This window comes from Xiphophorus hellerii, chromosome 7 (genome assembly GCF_003331165.1).
Source record: "Xiphophorus hellerii strain 12219 chromosome 7, Xiphophorus_hellerii-4.1, whole genome shotgun sequence".
NCBI classification, from domain to species: domain Eukaryota; kingdom Metazoa; phylum Chordata; class Actinopteri; order Cyprinodontiformes; family Poeciliidae; genus Xiphophorus; species Xiphophorus hellerii.
The window spans coordinates 31,408,468-31,429,666 of NC_045678.1; the positions used below are offsets into that span (position 1 = coordinate 31,408,468).

At 42.5% G+C, this 21,199-nt stretch overlaps 1 protein-coding gene and 1 long non-coding RNA gene across 2 annotated transcripts; one reads left to right on the top strand and one right to left on the bottom strand.

Annotated features, from left to right (window-relative positions):
* Window positions 1-1,671: 1,671 nt before the first annotated feature.
* lss (lanosterol synthase (2,3-oxidosqualene-lanosterol cyclase)) lies at window positions 1,672-15,705 on the bottom strand. Its single transcript, XM_032568514.1, has 22 exons — window positions 15,511-15,705; window positions 14,526-14,694; window positions 14,106-14,244; window positions 13,395-13,503; window positions 13,084-13,205; window positions 12,892-12,988; window positions 12,634-12,769; window positions 12,033-12,141; window positions 6,936-7,054; window positions 6,769-6,866; window positions 6,637-6,664; window positions 5,923-5,979; window positions 5,769-5,840; window positions 5,629-5,679; window positions 5,343-5,492; window positions 4,069-4,165; window positions 3,751-3,856; window positions 2,853-2,918; window positions 2,704-2,784; window positions 2,461-2,631; window positions 2,313-2,391; window positions 1,672-2,225 (listed from the first exon to the last, which is right to left on the bottom strand). Exons 1-22 carry the CDS (start codon window positions 15,522-15,524, stop codon window positions 2,088-2,090), a joined length of 2,208 nt encoding a protein of 735 aa, XP_032424405.1. The 5' UTR covers window positions 15,525-15,705; the 3' UTR covers window positions 1,672-2,087.
* Window positions 15,706-17,820: 2,115 nt separating this feature from the next.
* Window positions 17,821-20,907, top strand: LOC116722570 (uncharacterized). The gene is made up of 4 exons (XR_004339784.1): window positions 17,821-17,893; window positions 19,531-19,647; window positions 19,770-19,905; window positions 20,047-20,907. It is a non-coding gene; the product is annotated as an uncharacterized LOC116722570 (long non-coding RNA).
* The last annotated feature ends 292 nt before the right edge of the window (window positions 20,908-21,199 follow it).

Sequence of the window (21,199 nt, forward strand, 5' to 3'; positions counted from 1 at the left end):
GCATTCACACAAGAAAACCGAAGCCTGAGATTTTGCTGGAATTTCCAGAGGGCAGTGATTGCCCTCTGGAAATCATGTTAGTCAACGTTCTTGTATTTCCCAGTAAATGAAACCTAACCAGTCCACCCAGAAGAGTCACACCCACTGGTTTCATCAACTCTTCAATAGTTTCTTTTAATCCACAATGATGAGAATTAAAGTGAATCTAGTGAATTCACTAATTTAAACTATTTTAAATTAGTTTAAATTGGTTAAAGCAGTAAAAGTTATCAGGTAATATTAAAATGTCTGCTGCCCTAATATGGTCATTATGAAACCAGGAAATGACTGACATGTTCATTCAGCACATAATGTTACAAAGGAGAGTCAAGAGAATTTAATTTTGAATCTTTTTGTGAAACAGGTAACATGTTTTTTAATTAGTTTCCATAAAATTATATAACTTACCGACTCAGAGAAGGTCAGAGTTTGATGCTGAGCGATTTACCAACAAGTCAGACTGACGACAGAAACCAGACGCTGAACTGCAGAGAGGAGAGGAGAGAATATGAGGAAGTCATGAGGAGAGCTTTTGTTCTCAGTACATGACTAAGCAGTCCACACAGAGAAGTCACACCCACTGGCTTACACTTCTTTTCTTCCAGAATAAATAAATACATTTTAATGGAAACTAATTCAGCTTGACAGGAAGCTAAATAAATTCTTTTTTTCACTCTTTGTAACAAAAAGCTTTATTTTGTAGACCTGCAGCCAGTGTTGTGCCAGTTGATCATTAACAACAGCTAGTTTGGCTCAATCAGGTTAAAAAACTGATTCATGTTCATAAAACTAGTTTCATCTTAAAAACAACTTCAGCCAGTCCCCATTTATTTCTTTCTAAAATGGTTTTATGGGTCTAATTCAGGGGTTTCCAGTATGGAGGTTTCATAAAATAAATAAATCAATAAGTTAATCACTGATTCTGGAAAATCAACACAATGGCCTGTTAAGCAGTTCCTAGATATCTGTTCCTCCACATTGCCACTACTGTGCTGTTCTACTTTATACCGGATCACCGCCTTCAGTGGAAACCTTTCAGTTTCATCAGCTGGTTAATGAAACTGTTTATCACATGGAGCTATTGTTCAGTAATCTTGTTCATATTTGGGAATCCTATAGATTTATAACTACACTAACAGATTAAATTGATCTGATTTCCATAAATGTAATCTTGTACATACATTACTAAAACACATGTAGATTTTATGCCACTGATTTGAACATTTGCAGTTTGATTTAAACGGACTGAACAGATTCCTCAAGCTCTAATGAGATCATGTTTGTTTACTGTTTCCTGAAAATGTTTTTTTGCTGGTTACTGTACAATATGTCAAGACAAACAATGAAATTATTAATACACCAATATGACAGTTTGGGCCGGTATCAGCATCCAATATTTACATTACTGTTATGGCTGAGAACCAATATTTTCTTATGTATTTCCCAAAGCTTTCCATGTCATAAAAAATTACCACACTGCTGACGAGCTTCACTTAAACTCCCACAATCCTTCACTCTGGGCCAGATTAGGAAGGACTGGGACCCAGAGCCAGGGTTTGTTTGGGACCCCAAAGATTTTCCTTTTTTTGTTAATAAATGCATATTTTATACAGATTGTACTTTATGTACGACTCATAGTCAAGTCACGTTTATTGGTATAGCATAATTTCAGTTAAATGTGCTTTACATCATAAAAACATCAGACCGTATTCAAACCTTATATTCTGTCAAATACCGTTATCAAAATCATCAATACACATCAAATATGTTGATCAATGTTTCATTTATGATGTTTCTAAGCAGCCTAACCAGTGGAGCAAACCATTACAGGTCTGGGATAAAATCAGAAACTAAACTCTAATATTCAGTAAATGATGGATCAATAAACTCTTCAGGATTCAGTCATCAGTGATTCCACTTAGCAGCTTGTGGCACAAGATTCTTCCTCTTTTTCACTGATATTAGTGTCTCTGACTGATTGTTGTGGTATCTGCTACAGCTGATGGAATAAGAAAGAAAACATGTCAGTGGGGTCAGAGGTCAGGACGTCAGAGCTTCAGCTTCCCAGCCAGCGGGCTGCTGGGATAGAGCCTGGAGAATCGGCCCAGGGTCCAGATGGGGAAGACGTTTCTGTAGCAGGTGTAGCTGATGGCGCAGCTCTTGTTGAACACACCAGAAATGTTTTCCTGAAACGCAAAAACAAACGTTTTCTGACCGTCGCTGGATTTGATTTTAGCAGAATGATGATCAGAATCAAAGAAGCGTCGATTCACCTGAGGCCAGTCTCCGTTGAGAAGCTGCTTCTGGACCAGCAGCTGGACTCCTCTCTCGATGGCCTGCTGGTCAGGATGTCTGCAGAAACACCAGGAAACCGTCAGGAGCCTTCTGAGCTCTTCCCTGAAGTCCAGCTCGGTGCCTCACCTGACGGCCATGAGTCCCAGCAAAGCCCAGCAGGTGTTGTGGATCTGAGCCGCGGCGCTCTGGACGTAGCGCCGCTGCTCACACGACTCAAAGTCCTCCCCCCAGCCTCCGTCAGACATCTGCTGCTGCAGCAGGAACCGGCACGCTTTCTGCACCTCCACCGGGACGTCTCTGGTCACAAAGAGGACGACGTTTAGAGTCAGAGTCCCTAAGAGGCAGCAGAGGTGAGTTTGTCCGTCTTACTCGGCCTGGTAGGTGTGACCCATGCAGGCGAAGGCTTCCAGACCGAACCAGGTTCCATATGTGAAGCAAACTCCCCAGGATCTGAGGAACAAGCAGAAAAACACCGAGTTACGTCTGGTGGATCCACCAGGAGAGAAAAACAGGCTCACCCCTCCCAGGATCCGTCGGTCCTCTGAACCCGCCGGCAGAACTCCAGGCCGTCTCTCAGGGTGGATCTGAGCAACAGGCACAACTTCAGCTTTCTGAAACTCTCTGAGTTTTAGTTGCTTTCTCCTTCACTTCATAATAATCTGTTTATAAAATTATATTATTCTAACCTCAAAAACACTCCACAGATTTCCTGCTGTTATTAAACCTGAGTGAAAAAACTGTGAAAGTTTAATCTCATTTCAAAAACTCAAACTAAACACGTAAAATCCAAGAATTTAAAGGAAAAATCATTTTTATGATGCAAAAACAAAAACATTCTCTGAACTTTGTCCATCATTTACTGCATGTAGTGATGATAAACTCTGGTGAGTAAAACACTGCAGGAAAGTCAGACTTTCAGCTGCTTCCTTTCACTACACACATCCTTTAAACAGTTACTGATTGGCTCACTAACAGGAAGTTTTCTCTTCCAACTGTTTTTGGGAGAAACCGGCTGATTCTGTATCAGAATAAAGATGCCGGTCAGAACCTGAGCAGAATTCAGGACTTCTTAACATTTGAATTTGAATTCCACTGTTAGCTCTGGGTTACAGTGAGCCTGTGTGACACTGAGCTCTTAAAACTGCAGTGGAGTGCTGGGTTGTTGGGTCTCTGTCCTGCTGGTTTTTGATCCTCACTGAACAAACTGATGTGAAATGTTCAGCTGAACTCCCAACTGTAAACTCGGCTGCATTATAATTTTTTCTTGAACATTTCTTCATTTTAAATATGTAATAATTGTAACTACAGAGACCTGGAAGCCTGAATGTAAGTGAAAAGTAAACCGTGCGCCCTGAGTGTCTTAAAGTCTGTTGTAGTGAAGCCAGATGACGGTGACGCAGACGGATGTTTCTCTACCTGATCTCTGCGGCGCGGTGATCGGGGTGAACCTGGAGGAAATGCCTCAGCGCCTGCATGGCTGCAGACGTGCACTCCACATAGGTGTAGTCTATCATGATGTCACCTGGTGCAGACGAGCAGAGCTCCGAGTTAAAAACTGGAAAACCACATCAGCCCTGAACCTGTGAACAATCTGAAGATTCAATTCTCTTTTCATGGAGCCTAAACTGCATGAAGGGGAAAATAAAACTATATTTAATTTTATGTTACTGCAACAGTCAGATTTGTAAACATCTTTAGAAGCAGCGATTTGCTCTGAGGCTTGATGACATTTACCAAACACTTCAGACGGGTTGAGCAGCTCCAGGAGTTTTCCTCCTCGTTTAGTTTCATACGTAGCAAATCCTCCGTCTCTGTTCCTCAGGCTCAGCAGCTACAAGACAGCAACAGGCTGGAAAAACTCAGATTAAAGCAGGCGGAGCAGAGAGGCCTTCAGCTGCAGCTCTGAGTGGAGACACAGCCGTCCCAGTCCTGCCATCATGGAGCCACTGGAACAGTCAAAGGTCCAGAGATTCAGGCTTCGCTCACTGCAGGTCTTCATGCTCGGCTCTGGGTTTTGCTGAAATCTGATTTATTTTTGTTACTAAATGTTAGGACTTCGGGGCGTGCTGTGGTGGCGTAAGGAGATAGCGCGACCCATATTTGGAGGCCTTCAGTCCTCGACGCGGCCGTCGCAGGTTCGACTCCCGGACCCGACGACATTTGCCGCATGTCTTCCCCCCTCTCCTTCCCCGTTTCCTGTCAGCCTGCTGTCATATAAGGGGCACTAGAGCCCACAAAATACCCCCTGGAGGGATAAAAAAAATAAAATATAAAAATAAATGTTAGGACTAATGTGTGAACGGTTTTCTGCATTTAAAGACGAAAAACGTAGCCGCCACCAGCAGCGCTCTGTTTACGGTAGCAAAGATGGCCGCCGCAGTAAAGATGGCCGCCGTCTCTGGATGGATTGTAAAGTTGTTGAGAGCGACAGCAGATGAAGGAAGCTGATAAACAGAAAGCTAACAGCTAACAACAACAGCCTTTAGTGGAACTGCAGCTTCTGACCCAGTTCTGAACCGGCTCTAATCTGGCTCTCATCTGGTTCTGACCCATTTCTGACTCGTTTCTGATCTGGTTCTGATCTGGTTCTACCCCGGTTCTTCTTCTTCTTCTTCTTTTCCTTTTTTATGGCGGTTGGCAAGCAACTTTTAGATGTGCATTACCGCCATCTACTGGAATGGAGTGTGGATCGGGACGCTAACTACTACCCCGGTTCTGTTTGGATTGGACTGAAGTGTTGAGCGGTGGTGCGTTCACTGACTCAAGCTGCTTTCGTTGTCATTTTCAGACATTGTTTAGACATAGACATAGAGACATAGATTTACCGTCTGGATTTTTCTGCTGCTGGATTTTAACGTGTTTCAGATAAAATGCGACCCGACGACCGACGATCAGAGTGAGACAACAAACTGTCAGGACGGTGAATCCACACAGAATCTAGTCAGATGGAGGAAATTTCCCAGCATGCATCACAGAATCTATAAAAGCACCACAATAATCCAACTCACCACATTAACGGCGTCGTACAAACGCTGCGAGCTGATTGGCTGTCTGACGGAGGGACAGACCTCCTGCAGCAGCATCACCGACTTCAGGCCCTCCGCCGTGCAGTCGGCCACGATCCAGCCACAGTCCCGCGTGCTGAACGGGAAGCCGCCCTGACACGCACACAGAGACGTTCATGGTAAATATTTCCACACAGATAAAAATATCCAAGTTTGTTTGTTTGAGTTTGGAGTAAATTTGAATCATTTCTGAACTATTGCTGTTGTTGTAATGTGATTTTTCTTGCACCTTGTTCATCTGTCTGTAGTATTTCTGGTATTCAGGTGGATTCTCAGGAATCTGTTGAGGTGGAGGAAGAGACTAACCATCAGAAAACATGTTCAGATGTCCATGTTAGCTTACAGGAGGAGGCGCTAGCGAGCCACAACCTGCGTGACCCTGAGGAAGTCATGGGCGTCATGGAGACATCCGACCAGGTTGGGGTCGTCCTGCGCTCCAGCCTGAGGGTTTCCACACAGAAACAACGTCAACAAGCAGCAGAGAAACATGGAGGGAAAAGATGGAGACGCGTTTTCATGTCACCTCCAGGAAAGCCTGAACGGCGAAACACGTGTCCCAGAGCTGAGAGCCGTTGGTTCCCTGAGGACGAAACGACACGAAGAAACTTTACTGACAAACACAATGAGAGGAAACATCTGGAGCTCATTCCTGCTTCAGAGGTTTATTTATGTTCCAACTACAAACTACAGTGAGTTTATTGAGTCATTGATGTGACTGAGCAACAAGAAGAAGGAAAATTTATTTCCTTCTTCAGTGGAACTGCAAAAAACTGGAGGGATTGATTTCAGCAGTAAAGAAGCTAAATGTCTGATGTTCTGCAGAACTGAATCCACAGATTTTACTGCTCTGTAAGTTTTCACACCCAGTGAACATTTCTCAGTTTAGTTTTGTTGAACCCAAAGCAGTGAGTAATGAGCTGATGCATGATTGTGATTTTATTACAAATTACAAATAATCACTTCAGCACAAAAACATTGTGTTGAAGTGATGCTAACTCCCACCTGCAGGTGGCAGCATTTCTTTTACTACACTGCTGTGAAAAAAAATCACAAAATTTCTCGTAAATATTTTTAAAGTAGCACCAAACAATCAGTAATTCTGACTGCAAAAAATAAATCACTAAAACAATTGCCAAAACCAGGCAGGAATGTTAAAGTAAATTATTTATTTTCTCAAAATGAAAGTGAAAGATCTGAAAATAAAAACAGGAGAAACTGTTGAGGGCTAAATTCTCACCTGCATTTTCATCCCATCCAGTCCCAGCCTGTAAGAAACACAAACAGCTGCTGAACTGGGCGGTTCTCCTCCATACTTGCTATGTTCTACGTTCCTGATCAGAACGTTTCTGTGAGTCTGGTTCCAACTGACCACAGGTAGTCTGGGATCCTGGAGACGTGTTCCTGAAACACGGCCGACGTGGGGCCGTCCACGTACCAGCGAACCAGCATGTTGATCGTCTTCGAGATCTGCACCGAAACATGAAAACCGTTTCCTCAGAGGTCCGACGAGTTCCTGGGGAAATGATTGGTCCTCACCGGCCCGATGCTGATGCACTTGGTGAAGCGGTCGTCGGCCTGGATGTGGTCGTACAGCTCTCTGACGGCCATCTTCCTCAGCGCGACGCTGTGATGAGCTTCATACAGGTTCAGCACCACTGCAGACAGGAACACTGTGAGACCAAACAGCTGGGAGAAAAACGACATTATGAAGGAAACATCTGGAACAGCTCAGTGCCAGGATGACCCTTGACCCGATGCAGGAAGTGGGAGACAGATGGATTCTGGCTAAAATAATAATAATAATGTGGACATTTCCTTCCCATGCATGAAACTCCTTCAGTAGCAGGCTGCTGCATCCTCTGTGCACAAAGGAGCGTAATCACAGATCCTTCCTCCCAGCAGCTGGTAGACTTTCTATTAATTTGTTCAAATTTCTAATGATATTTAATATTTTTCCCCAGTCTGTTACTGTTAGATCCTTATTTCTACCTTTTTATTTTTATATTTTGTACCTCTAACTTGCTGCTAGTTCACTTGGATTCCCCAAACTAATGACAGATATTTGTACATACCCACTTTCTAGCAGTTTCTATCTTTTCTGTTTTGGTAGATAATTTTATCCAAAGTAACTTACAGATGAGGATAAAACAAGACATTTTAAAAACAAGACATTTTAATGAGAAGCAGCAGCAGCAGCAGCACCGCTAACTGAAAAGCGCCAAACTAATGGTGTTTAGTGGGAGCTAATGATGTAGCGCTAATGTTTACACGCTCCATATATAAATGACAAAATATGTTCCAACATAGGCAAGGCAAGGCAAGGCAAGTTTATTTATATAGCACTTTAAAACAGTACCACTGACCAAAGTGCTGTACAATCATACAAATAAAGTAAAATTAAAACACATAAAACCAGCAATGCAGTGACGTAAAACACTCTATATAATACATAAACATACCCAAATAAATACAGAAAAGCAGCATCTCAGACTGACTCAAAGGCCAACCGAAAAAGGTAAGTCTTAAGAGCAGATTTAAAAATTGCTAAGGAGGGGGCCTGTTTTACCAACATAGGTAAAGAATTCCAAAGTTTGGGAGCTGCAACAGCAAACGCCCTGTCTCCTCTCTGCCTCCTGGAAGTCCTCGGCACCTCCAGGTTCATTTGGCTCGCTGATCTAAGAGCTCGAGGAGGACAGTGTATATGTAGCAGCTCAGAGAGATAGGAGGGAGCAAGGCCATTTAAAGATTTAAATACAAATAAAAGAATCTTAAAATGCACTCTGAAATGTACCGGCAGCCAGTGCAGGGAATATAAAATCGGGGTAACATGTTCTCTCTTCCGCGATCCAGTTAAGAGCCGAGCAGCCGCATTCTGGACCAGCTGAAGACGGGACAAAGAAGACTGACTGACACCCACATATAAGGAGTTACAGTAATCCAGTCGTGTTGTAATAAAAGCATGGATTAATATTTCAAAATAATCCACTGGTACAATATTCCTAATCTTAGCAAGCCGCCTCAAATGGAAAAAGCTCGTTTTCACAACGGCACTGATTTGTTTATCCAACTTAAAATTTGCGTCCATTACAAAGCCCAAATTTGTAACAAATGGCTTTACATAATGTGATAGCGGACCCAAATCCACAGGAGTGGACTTGCAGGAAGTACCAGGGTCAAAAATAATAACTTCCGTCTTTTTTTCATTAAAATTCAAGAAATTCAGAGCCATCCAAGTTTTTATGTCATCAAGACACTCCAATAAAATTGGTACTGTATTGACTCCCTTACGATTGAGAGGCACATAAATTTGTGTATCATCCGCATAGCAATGAAAAGCAATACTATGTTTCCTAAATATTGACCCAAGGGGAAGCAAATATAAAGAAAACAAAAGAGGTCCAAGTATCGAGCCCTGCGGTACTCCACACAATAGAGGAGCAGACGATGATCTAAAATCATCTATGTCAACACAGAAAGACCTATCCGTCAAATACGACCTAAGCCACATTAAGACTGTGCCTTTGAGACCTACATAATGCTCTAAACGGGAAAGTAAAACATCATGGTCCACCGTGTCAAAGGCTGCAGTCAAATCTAAAAGAACTAAAATCACTGGATCTCCAGCATCAGTAGCCAAAAGGATATCATTAAACACCCTCAGCAATGCAGATTCGGTGCTGTGTAAAGTTTTAAAACCAGACTGAAAATCCTCAAGAATATTATTTACATCGAGATAGGCCTTTAATTGATTATAAACAACTTTCTCTAAAATTTTAGACATAAATGGAAGCTTTGAAATAGGCCTGAAATTAGATAACAGAAAAGGGTCTAAGCCAGGTTTTTTGATCAGCGGTTGAACTGATGCCTGTTTAAAAGGTTTTGGAACCACACCAGTGATCAGGCTACTATTTATAATAGCCATAATAGAAATCCCTAAAACAGGAAGAACCTCTTTAAAAAATCGTGGGGGTAAGATGTCAGCTGCAGAACCTGAGGCCTTAAGATGACCTACAGCCTCATGTATTAAAGACAAAGTAACAGGTTCAAACTGAGACAAAGCAGTGGAGCATTTGACAGCAACTGAAGGGTCAGAAGCTGAACACATAATATTGGCCCTAACACCAGCCACTTTGTCCTCGAAAAAGACGCGAAATTTCTCACATACCTCCAGAGATGGCTCAAAGCCCGTATAATGCGGAACATTCAAAACACTATCGATAATATGAAATAATAAGCGAGGCTTGTGACGATTAAGTAAAATTATATTTGACAAGTGCTCCCGTTTGGTGTCTTTCACTATTAGCTGATATCGATGCCAGGAATCCTTCAACAGCTGGAACGACACCTGTAACTTGTCTTTTTTCCACTTTCGTTCAAATTTTCTGCATTCACGTCGAGCAGCACGAGTTCTATCATTAAGCCATGGTTCCATTTTTGTCCTCAATTTCCTGGGTTTCATTGGAGCCACTTCATCTAGGGCCGATTGACATGTAGAATAGAGCCAAGCGGTAAGGGTCTCCGTATCATTAGCTGATGGCATAGGAATTTTAGATTCAAATAACTCAGAAAAACGAATAGCCGTTTGCTGGCTTATTACGCGATGGCACCGTGCAGAAACACAGGGTTTTACAAAGTTACTAGGCATATCAATATTAAACAACACCGGTTTATGATCTGAAAACACAGCATCACCCACCGTCAAGTGGGAAATTGACAACCCAAAAGATAGAACAAGGTCTAATACATGACCACCTTCATGTGTGGGCTCAAATACCCACTGAGTGAAATTAAAAGAATCAATCAAATTTAAAAAATCTTTTACCATCTGTTTGTCCGGGCAACAAACATGAATATTAAAATCTCCAACAATAAGAACTTGATCATATAGAGGCAAAACATATGCCAACAGTTCAGAAAAATCATTCAAAAAGTCCTTATTATATCCAGGGGGTCTGTAAATAACAGCGCACAGCATTGGGTACGAGCGACCTAACTCAAACATACTCAATTCAAAACTGGAGCTGGAGGAGGAGAAAGACGCGGGCAGCGGCTTACATTTGTATACATTCCGGAAAAAGGTTGCTATTCCTCCTCCACGACCAGACTTTCGGGGACAATCAAAATAAACGCAATCTGGGGGTAGAAGTTCAGAGAATGCAGTGAGCTCACCAACACTCAGCCAAGTCTCTGTTACACACAGGAAGTCCAGACGATTTGAAGTGAAGAAGTCCTTAAGAATATAAGTTTTATTTGAAAGTGATCTGGCATTTACCAAGCCGATCCTGACAGGGACCGGTCGGTTCTGGTCTTTAGCGCTGTAAACACCCCGACGTAGAGCCTGGAGATTCGTCGAGTTCACTCCCTGCTGTCTAGAGCGTCTCTGAATACGGTAGCGGGGCCGTTGCTGAAAAACCCGTCCTTCTGAGCCAGCCAGCGGCACCAACCAAGCATAAGCAGAATCCAGAGGGGACCAAAAAAGATTCGTTCCAGTTGTGGCAATCCGTGATAAGCTGAACTTCAACCTCACCAGCTTGCCGCTGCGTCTCCCCCGGACGCGATGGCGTTTTCTCCGGAAAGGTGTAGCCAGTATGCAGAGGAGGTAATCCGGTACTCCCATGAGAACCGGAGGCAAAGTTTTCGGATTTCCATGAAGAAATTTCGTCTCTGCCGAGGATCGGAGATCCAAAAGAGTTCGGCGGTCATAAATCAGTAGAGCGCTGGTATAAAAACTTTGACAACTAAGCGCTAATACAAGCATTAACACACATAGATAAGGTAAGGACAGACGGCCTGCCGCACACACTGGCGCCATCTTGCCAGTCTAAAGTAACATAGAATATGTCTCTCAACAGGGTCAAATTTTCCATGACAGACTTTCATGTTTCCACTTCAGGAAGTGATTCTCTGGACAAACTTTTCACTCAGTTCCAGTTTTGTTAACTCTGTTGCTGTTTTAGCCGAACTGACGACCGAAGGGCTTCAGTCATGAAGAACAGCCATAGATTTTAAAATGTTTATATTCTGCAGCATTGCATTCTGGGTACAGAATCGACGTCATTTGCTTCACCCGAACATGATGAAACTCTTAAAACAGTTTATGTGAATTTTTACATGAATTTGTTTTATTAGCCTCCCTGGTTGGTTGTTCATGATGATACAAACCTCTTTTGTTCGTTTGTTGTATTTTTGCTATTTGCCCAATAAGATTTCTTTAAAAAAGAGAGAAAGTGAGGAGAGGAAGTGGAACTGCTGCTTAAGATTCTTTACCCACTTCAAAATAAAAGCATGAATATAAACGTTTAACTACTTGAAGAATTTTAACTTTAAAACAGATATTGTACTTTATTAAACTGAAAGTTTGTAAAATAACCAAGTAAATTAGCCCTTTAAAGTTTATTAGGGAAAGCTAAGTGCGATAAACATTTATAAACTAATAAAAATTAGCTTTGCTGTTAGCGGATTAGCACGACAAGCTAGCCAGGTTCAGGCTGGTTCACGGCTTTGGTCAGAACGTCTCCAGACTTCCTGGTGTCGCATCAGTGACTCTGTGGATGGATTCTGATTTTCTACTAGAACCAGAACCTCAGCGGTACCACTCCACATGGTTATGAGTTATAGTCAGACGGTTCTTACTGTAGGCGACAGAGAGCAGCGAGCTGTGAGGAGTGTACAGGTCGCAGGCGGCCACGTTGTTCCGCTGAGCAATCCAGTCGATGGAGGCGAAGTCCTGGACGAAAAGCTCCTGCAGGACAAACAGAAGAATCGGTTTGTGGATCGAGTTGGCAGCAATTTAACCGCCTGTTGCTGTTTGCAGCATCTTCCCTCCTGCTTCTGTTAGTTGTAGTGGAGCAGTTTTGCTTGCTGTGTTTTTTGGTTTTTGTGTGTTTTGTAATTTGCATCTTTCATGTTTCTGCAGCGTTTCGTCGTTCGCTGCACATTTTCACCTGGTCACTTTTTACCAGAAGCATAACTAGAAACAAGTTATTCAACTCTGAAAGGAGTTCAATTCAGATATGACAGTCACATGTTTAGGATGTTAATGAGTTCAATTTGGACTTTTGGGGAAAAACTGAAGTTTTTGTTTTTGTTTTGAGAGATAAATTAAAGGTTTAATGAATCACAAACTGTTTTAAAGAGGAATGATGAAAATTCACCCCAGATTTAATGTCTCCAAATGCTGCAGTTCAAAACAAGACTCTATCTAAGGTAGTCCAAATAAAATATATGGTGTCACCTGTCGAAGGCTGAGAATTAGAGGGTCTTCCTCTGCCGACAGCCTGACAGCGTAGCAGTAGCTCATCGGCAGGTAGACCTGGCGGCAGTGGCACCACAGGGTGGATGGGTGGGCTGGCATCCAGGCGGGGAAGAGCCTGAAACAACCAGGAACCGACTGAAAATGACCCGACACTGGAGAAGACATCAGTAACCAAGCAGCCAAAATGCAAAGTAAAACTGTGTCTGCCTTTAAAACCCAGAGCTGAGTGTGACCCACCACATCTCTGGCAGCAACGTGTTCAGTCCCTCCCAGCTGTAAACGTTCAGAACAGCCAACCAGAACTTCCCCCACGATGGGATCCCGACGGCGCCGCCTTGAAAAAGACACACGGAAAACACCAACGGTTCGTTACAACGTTCACATGTTCAAGGGAAGCAGCGACTGTGAGCGACTGGATCTGATCCAAACCTTTGCTGTGCAGGTTGTTCCGAGCACGAACCAGATCTGGATCATCAGGATCAACTCCCAGAATCCTCAGAGACGTGTAGCTCAGCGCCGTTCCAAACACTGTGGATTTATCTTCAATGTGTCTGAGGCAGAAACACGAGTTTTTAAAAACTTTTTGAGTTCAAAGGACAAAATAACTCTATGTCTCTTCATCCTCAATGCCTGAATGGCCTTTAGTTCTGAAACTTTGGCTTCATTTGTTAGGCGGTTCTGCAGTTAAATGGCCACTAGATGGCGCTGTTTCCGAAGATAAAAGCCTGATGTTGACTCACAGCCCCCAGCCTCCGTCTGGCAGCTGAACGGAGCGCAGGTATCTCACCATCTCCTTCTTCCAGGCCTCATGCAGAGGAATCTTAGCAACATGACATGTGATAAGGAGACCTGGGAAACAAACACAGGCAGAAGTTAAGGCTTCATTCACATCAGCTCTGTTTAATCTGCTTTTATCAAACTCGACTTAGTTTGCTTAGAAAGTCCGGTTCGTTTGTCCTGTGAATGAGGATCGAACCAAAAAATCAAACTGTTCTGCCTTAAACCCTCAGTCTGGGTTCGAATGGATATGTGGATTAAAGAAGGAAGGGGATTGCAGCGCAGGGCATTCTGGGTAAATACAACCAAAACAAACATGCTAGCCTGGGGCTAGCAGTAGAAATGGCTCGTGGTCTTTAGCCGAAGACAAAAGTGAAATTCTCCAAACGCTAAAATCAGACGCCTCCGTTTTTGTTTACAGTTTGTGAAGGAGGAAGTTGTTTTCATGTCTCCTTCAGAGTTTTTCATGTTTTTTCCTTTAGTAATTTGTTGTGCAGCGCCCCCACAGGCTAGGAGGGGAACAGGTTGCTCAAAGGGTTTGGATCGTTTTACACAGCAAACCGTATCAGCTGGAAATGTAGTAAAGTTGAAGTTTTGGTTCCCAACCGAACAGAGTCTACTGAACTATCAGATGTGGAAACTGTAAATGCTAGGCTCCAGGTGAGCTGGTTCACCTGGGAGCAGGAAGAGGGGTCCACCGTAGTCCCCGGCCCAGTGGCCGTCCTCAGCCTGGAGCCGTCTGTAGAAGTTCATACCTTTAACTGCAGCATTCAGAGCCGTTTCAGAGGCCGAGGAGTCTGACACAAACTGACTCTGTGGACAGAAATCAGGATCAGACCTTATTTCTTTACAACACACCTAAAGCAGCCAGACTTGCTCCAGTTCTTTGGGTTTCTCAGGGTTTTATTTAGATTGTGTTGCATTTACAATCAACAGTCCAGTTTCCCTTCACTCAGTTAAAAAGCTAAACTTTCAGGAACCAGAGATAGAAACTAAGCTCTAGTTTCCTAAAGCATTGACAACCGAGGCCCTGAGTTTTACAGCCCAGTTAATAGAGTGAAATGTGGAGAAAGAGAAAAAGACTGAAGACCTACGATGTCCAGACCCAGAGAATGAGCTTCCAGCATGGTCTGCTCCCTGCTGGGTGTCTCCTGGTCGTCCACGTAGCTCCAGGTCTGCCTGCCCTCTGCGTTTCTCAGCCTCCAGCGGCTCAGGTCTGTGGCCGGCTCCGTCTTAAACGGCCCGCCTCGCCTCCGCAGCTGCCTGCCACAGAAACAACCAAACTGCAGGTCAGATTTTACCTCAGAAAATAAAGAGTTTCTACAGAAACATTAACAAGTAGCAGGAAATAGTTCTGCTCCAGGTACTGCTTATGTATCATCAGTGCATGAATAATGTGTGTGATATTATTAAGGGACTGTTGTCCTATGTTTTCCATGCTAACAAGATATTCAGTCCCTTTGATTCCAGCTGGCCCATTAAAGACTGGGCCAGTCTTCTCTTTAGTTTAAAACTTTTGGTTTTTAAACAGCATTTATACAAAGTTATGTTTAACTTTGTGACATGATAGGTCCGATTTTTTGCAACAGAAATGCATCTGAATATCAGGTAAACACGGGAGGATCATATGTTACTAATGCTGGATCTATAAATGGGAGAAAACAGAATCTGTCCGGCTCCACTTTCCAAAAAGTCCAAATTAAAAGGACAGATTAGGACTCAGCACTCGGTGGGCCCGTTTCAGCCTCACTACTTTCATGGAGAAAAGTGAACAACCAGGAAGTTGTTCCACCTGGATTATTCACAGGTTCTGGGCCAGAAACAGACCCATGCCTAATTCTGATGGCCTAGTCAAAGCCCTCCCTGTCTCCGGTGATTAAGCTCTTAACAGTTTCTGCATCACTACACTTTATAAAGTCACATATTGACACTTTATGGACAGATTTTTAAATATAATCTATCAAATAAACCTCGTTATTGTGAAACTGATGTAAGTTGTTTGGTTTTAAGTTTTTTATGTTACAATTAAACTCCAGAGTCACAAACTTCATTTAAACAGAAAGTAAAACAAATACTCACGTTCCTTCAGACATTTCTGCTGATAAACTCAGAAACTGGATTCTTCTGAAGGATGTGAATGAAGTTCGTCACCCGGTGCTGAAAGTCCACCTGTTGCTCTTTTCGTGGGAGTTGTAGTTCCCACAGCGCCGCTCACTGGTTCAATCAACACAAGTTAACACCACATTTCCCATGAACCCCTGCGGGAAGCGGCCTCTGAGGCGTTTGCTGCTTGGTGAATGTGGAGAGACATGAGCAGAGACTCAGCTGGCCAATCACAGGCGGGCTGGGCGGAGAGAGGGCGGGACTATGTCGAGTTTGACCAATGGGATTCCTCCTGAGGTAAACACAACACATGTGCTCATTGTGGACCCGATGAAGGCACAAAGTACAGTCTAATATTATAAATGAACATATTATCAAAGCGTTTAGGTCTCTTAGTTATATTCTGTTTACATTGAATGAATTTAGGACTAGAATATTACATGAGACTAATAAAAACAACAATACAGAAGAGTGGGTTCAATAATAAACGTGTTAAAAACCTGCTTAATGGTTGACGTTTTCAAAAAATACTTTAAATCTGACTAACAAGAGAATGCTGATTCTAGTTTAATCATTTAAGTTCAGTCAATTACCAGTTAAGAATATAATATAAGATATAAAATCAATAATAATTGTAGGAGCTATTAATTTAGATTATTTACTTTATTTTTATTGCCTTATTTTCTGGTTAATTTATAATTGGAAATTTTGTTTAATTCTAGTTATTTAGAATAAGTTTTTTGGCTAGTAGTTCACTTAATTAGTTAATTAATTTCAGTTTGGGATATGAGTGTTTCATATAGATATGTAGGGATTAGGTAGCTCTTTATGCACATGGGTGGTCGCATGGTTTTGTACCAGTCAGTCAGTCAGTCAGTCTACCAGTCAGTCAGTCAGTCTACCAGTCAGTCAGTCAGTCTATCCACCAGTCAGTCAGTGAACAGATGCAGGAATCAGAGCAGGAGAAGCAGCAGAACCCTATAACTGCCTGTAACTGTGAATAAAGCAACAAAGCCAGAAACCCGGTGCATCAAGTGGCTATTTGAGTTTAATTCACTTTTACTTTGATCACCTTGAAGTCTTAAGTTTTTGATTTTTGAATTTTGAGTTTTTGGACAGGTGGGCAGGGAAGGAACTGTTATTTCTTCACACTCAGAGCTGAACAAGGTCTAAAGTCAAAGGAGGAGAGCAGGACTGGATTCTTTGAGTAAAGTCAACTGAGTCCGGACTGATGCGTTCACTGTCAGTGTTAACATAAATGTTAAAGTCATTATCACCTTGTCAGTATTTAGCAATAAATTATGTTTATGTTCATATCATCTAGAGATGAGTAAGGGCCTGTAATTATTTTATGTTTCTGTTCAGAGTATTTATCTTTATTTCATTTGAGGACAAGCCGCAGTAGAGCCGATACTAAGCTAGCGCTAAGCGCTAAGCGCTAAGCGCTAAGCTAACTGAGCTAACGAGTCTTTTCCATGTGGGGAACACAAAGTGAGACACGAAGGATTCCCAAAGAGCAAAACGCTGCAACAGAAAATATGCTTGGAAATATTTATGTGTTGGAATAACTTGATAAGGTCAAAATGAGATCAAATCAAGTCTCAAACAGCAATAATACAGGAATAATAACTGCGTTTTACTCAACCACGGCACAATACCTGTCCAGAAGTAAACATTCCTATGAGGACCAACTTGGCAAAAAATAAAAAAATAAATTCTGCAGTTAAACTAGATGTTTGAAAGGTTTTGTGTTTTTTAGATTCCTTCATTCTCGGTTTCTGAAGAGCTGACCAAACTGGAAACTGTTTGTCATCAGACTCAAGTATCAGTCAAAGCTTGTTGAATTATTTTTCTGTAGTTGTGTAACAGCTTACCGTAACATAGCCTTCAGTTTTTAAAGCATAACTGTAAATTTTGAAATACTGAAAGATCTGTCTGTTTGCGCAATAAGATCTGGTTGGAGCGTCCAAACTGTGCAAACATGTTGGCAAGTGAAGTCCATCCATCACACTGAGCAGAAAGATCAAACAAAGACTCACTTATTGATACGGAGGCTGAGTCACAGATTAAACTGTGTGTTTTAGAAATAACAACACAAAGCAACAGTTTCTCAGGTCTGACATGACTTTGAACATAAAGATGATGAACGGAGCGGATTAAAACTGGTGACGAAATTCTTTAACCCAAACACAAGATGGCAGCAGTTCAGACTCAGTGATGCAGAAAGGATTCAGGCTGGAGGCGTGGAATCACATAAAAACAGCAACGAGTGACAGAGGAATCAGTGGATCGGCTCACCTGGACAGAACTCTGCTGAGGATTCTGCATCTCCACAGGTCAGACCGGCACATCAGAGCAGGTCAGGGTGTTATTTTGGTTTCTCTGAGGCTTGATGATCAGCTGCTTCTTTTAAACAGATTTTTCTGAAGAGAAACGGCCAGAGGCTGAAGCTGTGAGATGGATCGACACGGAAAGGGTAAATCTGAAATATTGATCTCCAACTTTTTACAAAGAACCAGATTCTCAGAACCAGATTTGTGGCTTTACTACCACCCAAAAAACTAGCTTTTAATTGTCTTTTATATATGTTCTCAGGAGGACACGGACATGGACATGGACCCAAACATGGACATGGACATGGTCATGGACATGGACATGGACCCGAACATGGACATGGACATGGACATGGACATGGTCATGGACATGGACATGGACATGGTCATGGTGGTTGCGGTGAGACAGACCATGGACATGGACATGGACATGGACCCGAACATGGACATGGTCATGGACATGGACATGGTGGTTGCGGTGAGACAGACCATGGACATGGACATGGTGGGTGTGGGAAGGACAAGCAGAGACGGAGGTTCAAGCTTGGTCACAAACACAAGAAATGCCACAAGAAAGGGAAGAGCTGCCACGGGGTGAGAGCCTGTTCTCCACTTCTTGATCTTCTCGATGTTTTCTGCCTGAATATTATTTCCACCGTCAGACTGAACATTAACCATGTTTTTGTTTCCTCTCAGTCCTCCAGCAGCTCCTGCAGCAGCGACTCTGATTAGATGGAGACGTCTCAAACATCTTCATCTCCAGAAAACAAGAACCTGTTCCACCGTACTCACTATAAAAACCAACAGAGGACTGAGATACTGGATTTGTTTCTTTGTTCGATTTTAAATAAAGCGTGTGAAATCCAAATAAATAACTGTGTTCAGTTTTTCATTTCATCCACACTGATGTTCTGGGTCTGGACAGTCAGTACTACTAGTCCAGCATGAGGAGAAACCAAAGAGAGTCCAACATCCAGTCAGAACACGGCGCGTTTGATACGGTTTTATTTGCATTGCGCTGTGTTTGCATTGCAAATTAGCTTAGGCTATAAATGCTATAGTGTTATGTATTATGGTATACAGAAACAGAACTGAAGTTATTGTTACGACTGGCTCAAGGTCATAACAATAACGGTAGACCAAGCAGGGATTAAAGTGCATAAAAAGAAATATTTATTAACACAAACAACAATGGATTGAGGATGTCAGTATCAGTGGTGCAATGCAAATGATGTGGTGTATGAGTGCATATGGAAGTGTTGAAGTGCAAAAACAAAGACAAACTCAAATGTGCCAAAAGGAGGGGAGCTGAGGCCTGGCAACAAAACACTGCAAGCATCAAGGCAGAGTGGACGCCGATGGCGACCCAGAAGGTGGAGACAGCCAGGTTTAAATGCTCTGTGCTCCAAATGAATAAAATCAGCAGCACCTGTAAAGGGGAGGAGCACAAAGACACCTGCAACCCAGCCCATAAGGCCCAGGGCCGTAACAGTTATCATAAACTAGAAGTCAAGCCTGAAATCTGGGTGTGGTGATGACCTCTGACCTGAACCTTCAGAGACACATAAAGACGGTTCCAAAGTCGGCCTTCTATCAACTGACATCAATCAAATCAACGGTCCAGAATGTCATCTTGACAGGTCAGACCGGTACATCAGAGCAGGTCAGGGTGTTATTTTGGTTCCTCTGAGGCTTGATGATCAGCTGCTTCTTTTAAACAGATTTTTCTGAAGAGAAACAGCCAGAGGCTGAAGCTGTGAGATGGATCGACACGGAAAGGGTAAATCTGAAATATTGATCTCCAACTTTTTACAAAGAACCAGATTCTCTTTCAAACCAGAGCCATCTATCAAAGCAGCTCAATGTCTCTCTGAAACTAAATGGTTTATGTTTTGATTGTAGGCAGAGTTAAGTTCCTATGAACCAGTTCAATGAACCGGTGATCAGGACGATTCATGACAGACGTCTGCAGCTCCGGCTCTCCAATGTCGCTGACCTGCAACGTTTCAATGCATCACCTGGATCAAAAAGTTAAAAGGTTGCAGGACAGATTCTCTCTTCACCTGGTTTAGGAGATTATGTCTGTTTGGGTTCAGATTATTTTAGATTTTGGGCTTTTACGTGCCAATTACCACCTCCCTAAAAGTAGCTTTTAATTATATTTTACATCTGTTCTCAGGAGGACAAGGACAAGGAGGCTGTGGTGGGAAGGACCAAGGACCTGGACCTCCTGCAGAGGAGGAGAGGATTTTCTCCGCCGAGACACAGACACGTACACGGTCACAAACACATGGGGCCACAAGAAAGGGGAGAACCTGTTCCTCACTTTAACTGCTCAAAATGGAAACTTTCACGTCTTCACTATGTTTTTTTGCTAAATATTACAAATACTGTTAGTGAAGAGTAGATGTCTGATAATCGTTTCTGTTTCCTCTGCAGCTCCTGCAGCAGCGACTCTGGAGGCGTCTCAAAGATCTTCATCTCTAAAAGCCGGCAGTGATCAGTTACATTCAGCGATTAAAGGCTGAACTCAAAATGAATAAAGGCTTAATAAAAATACATCTGAGGTTCTGGAAATGCAAACTGTTTTGATTTTAACTAAAGGTATGATGAGAAATTGCTGCTTTGTACTGACTGGATTTCAAATAAAGTATATGAAATTCAAACACATGATCACTTTCAGTTGTATTTTGTTTGAATCTATTCTGTTAAACAGTGTTTAAAGTTGAATGTTTTCTGCTGGTAGGTGTGGAGATACCGAGCTCCCATGTCTCTTGGTTCCTTTCGGGTCCTCGTCTCTTCTGCTGTTTGTTTGTCAGCCTGTGTTTCCAGTTATTCCAGTTGCTACTGGTTTCTGAGCTCCTAGCCTTCTGCTCACCTGTGCTGCCTGGATTGTGTTTTCTTCTTCATTAAAACCATCGTCATTATTCAGCAACCTGGTTCCTCTGCTTCTGTCCTCACCAACTCCACTACAATTCATGACACAAAGCACCGATTCCTGAAATATTCGCTCTTCACTCCCTCTGATCTCGTCTGATCCTGATTTCTCTGTTTGTCTTATCTGAAGGTTTGATGTTTTTTTGGGTGTTTTGGTTTCTATGGATGGTTGAACTGTGACCTTTGTTCACCAAACACCAACACACCCTACTGCTCACCTCTTGACTAAAGCTTTTACCACCTTTATATCTTTTATTGGTAACATATTTTCTAGGAATAAGGAGCAACTGTTGCAGAGACGCATTTTAAAACGTTGCACTTCAGTCCTAATCTAAGAACTTTGATCTGGATCAGAACTGGGTGGATCAATGTTTTAGGTTGGAAACATAAAACTG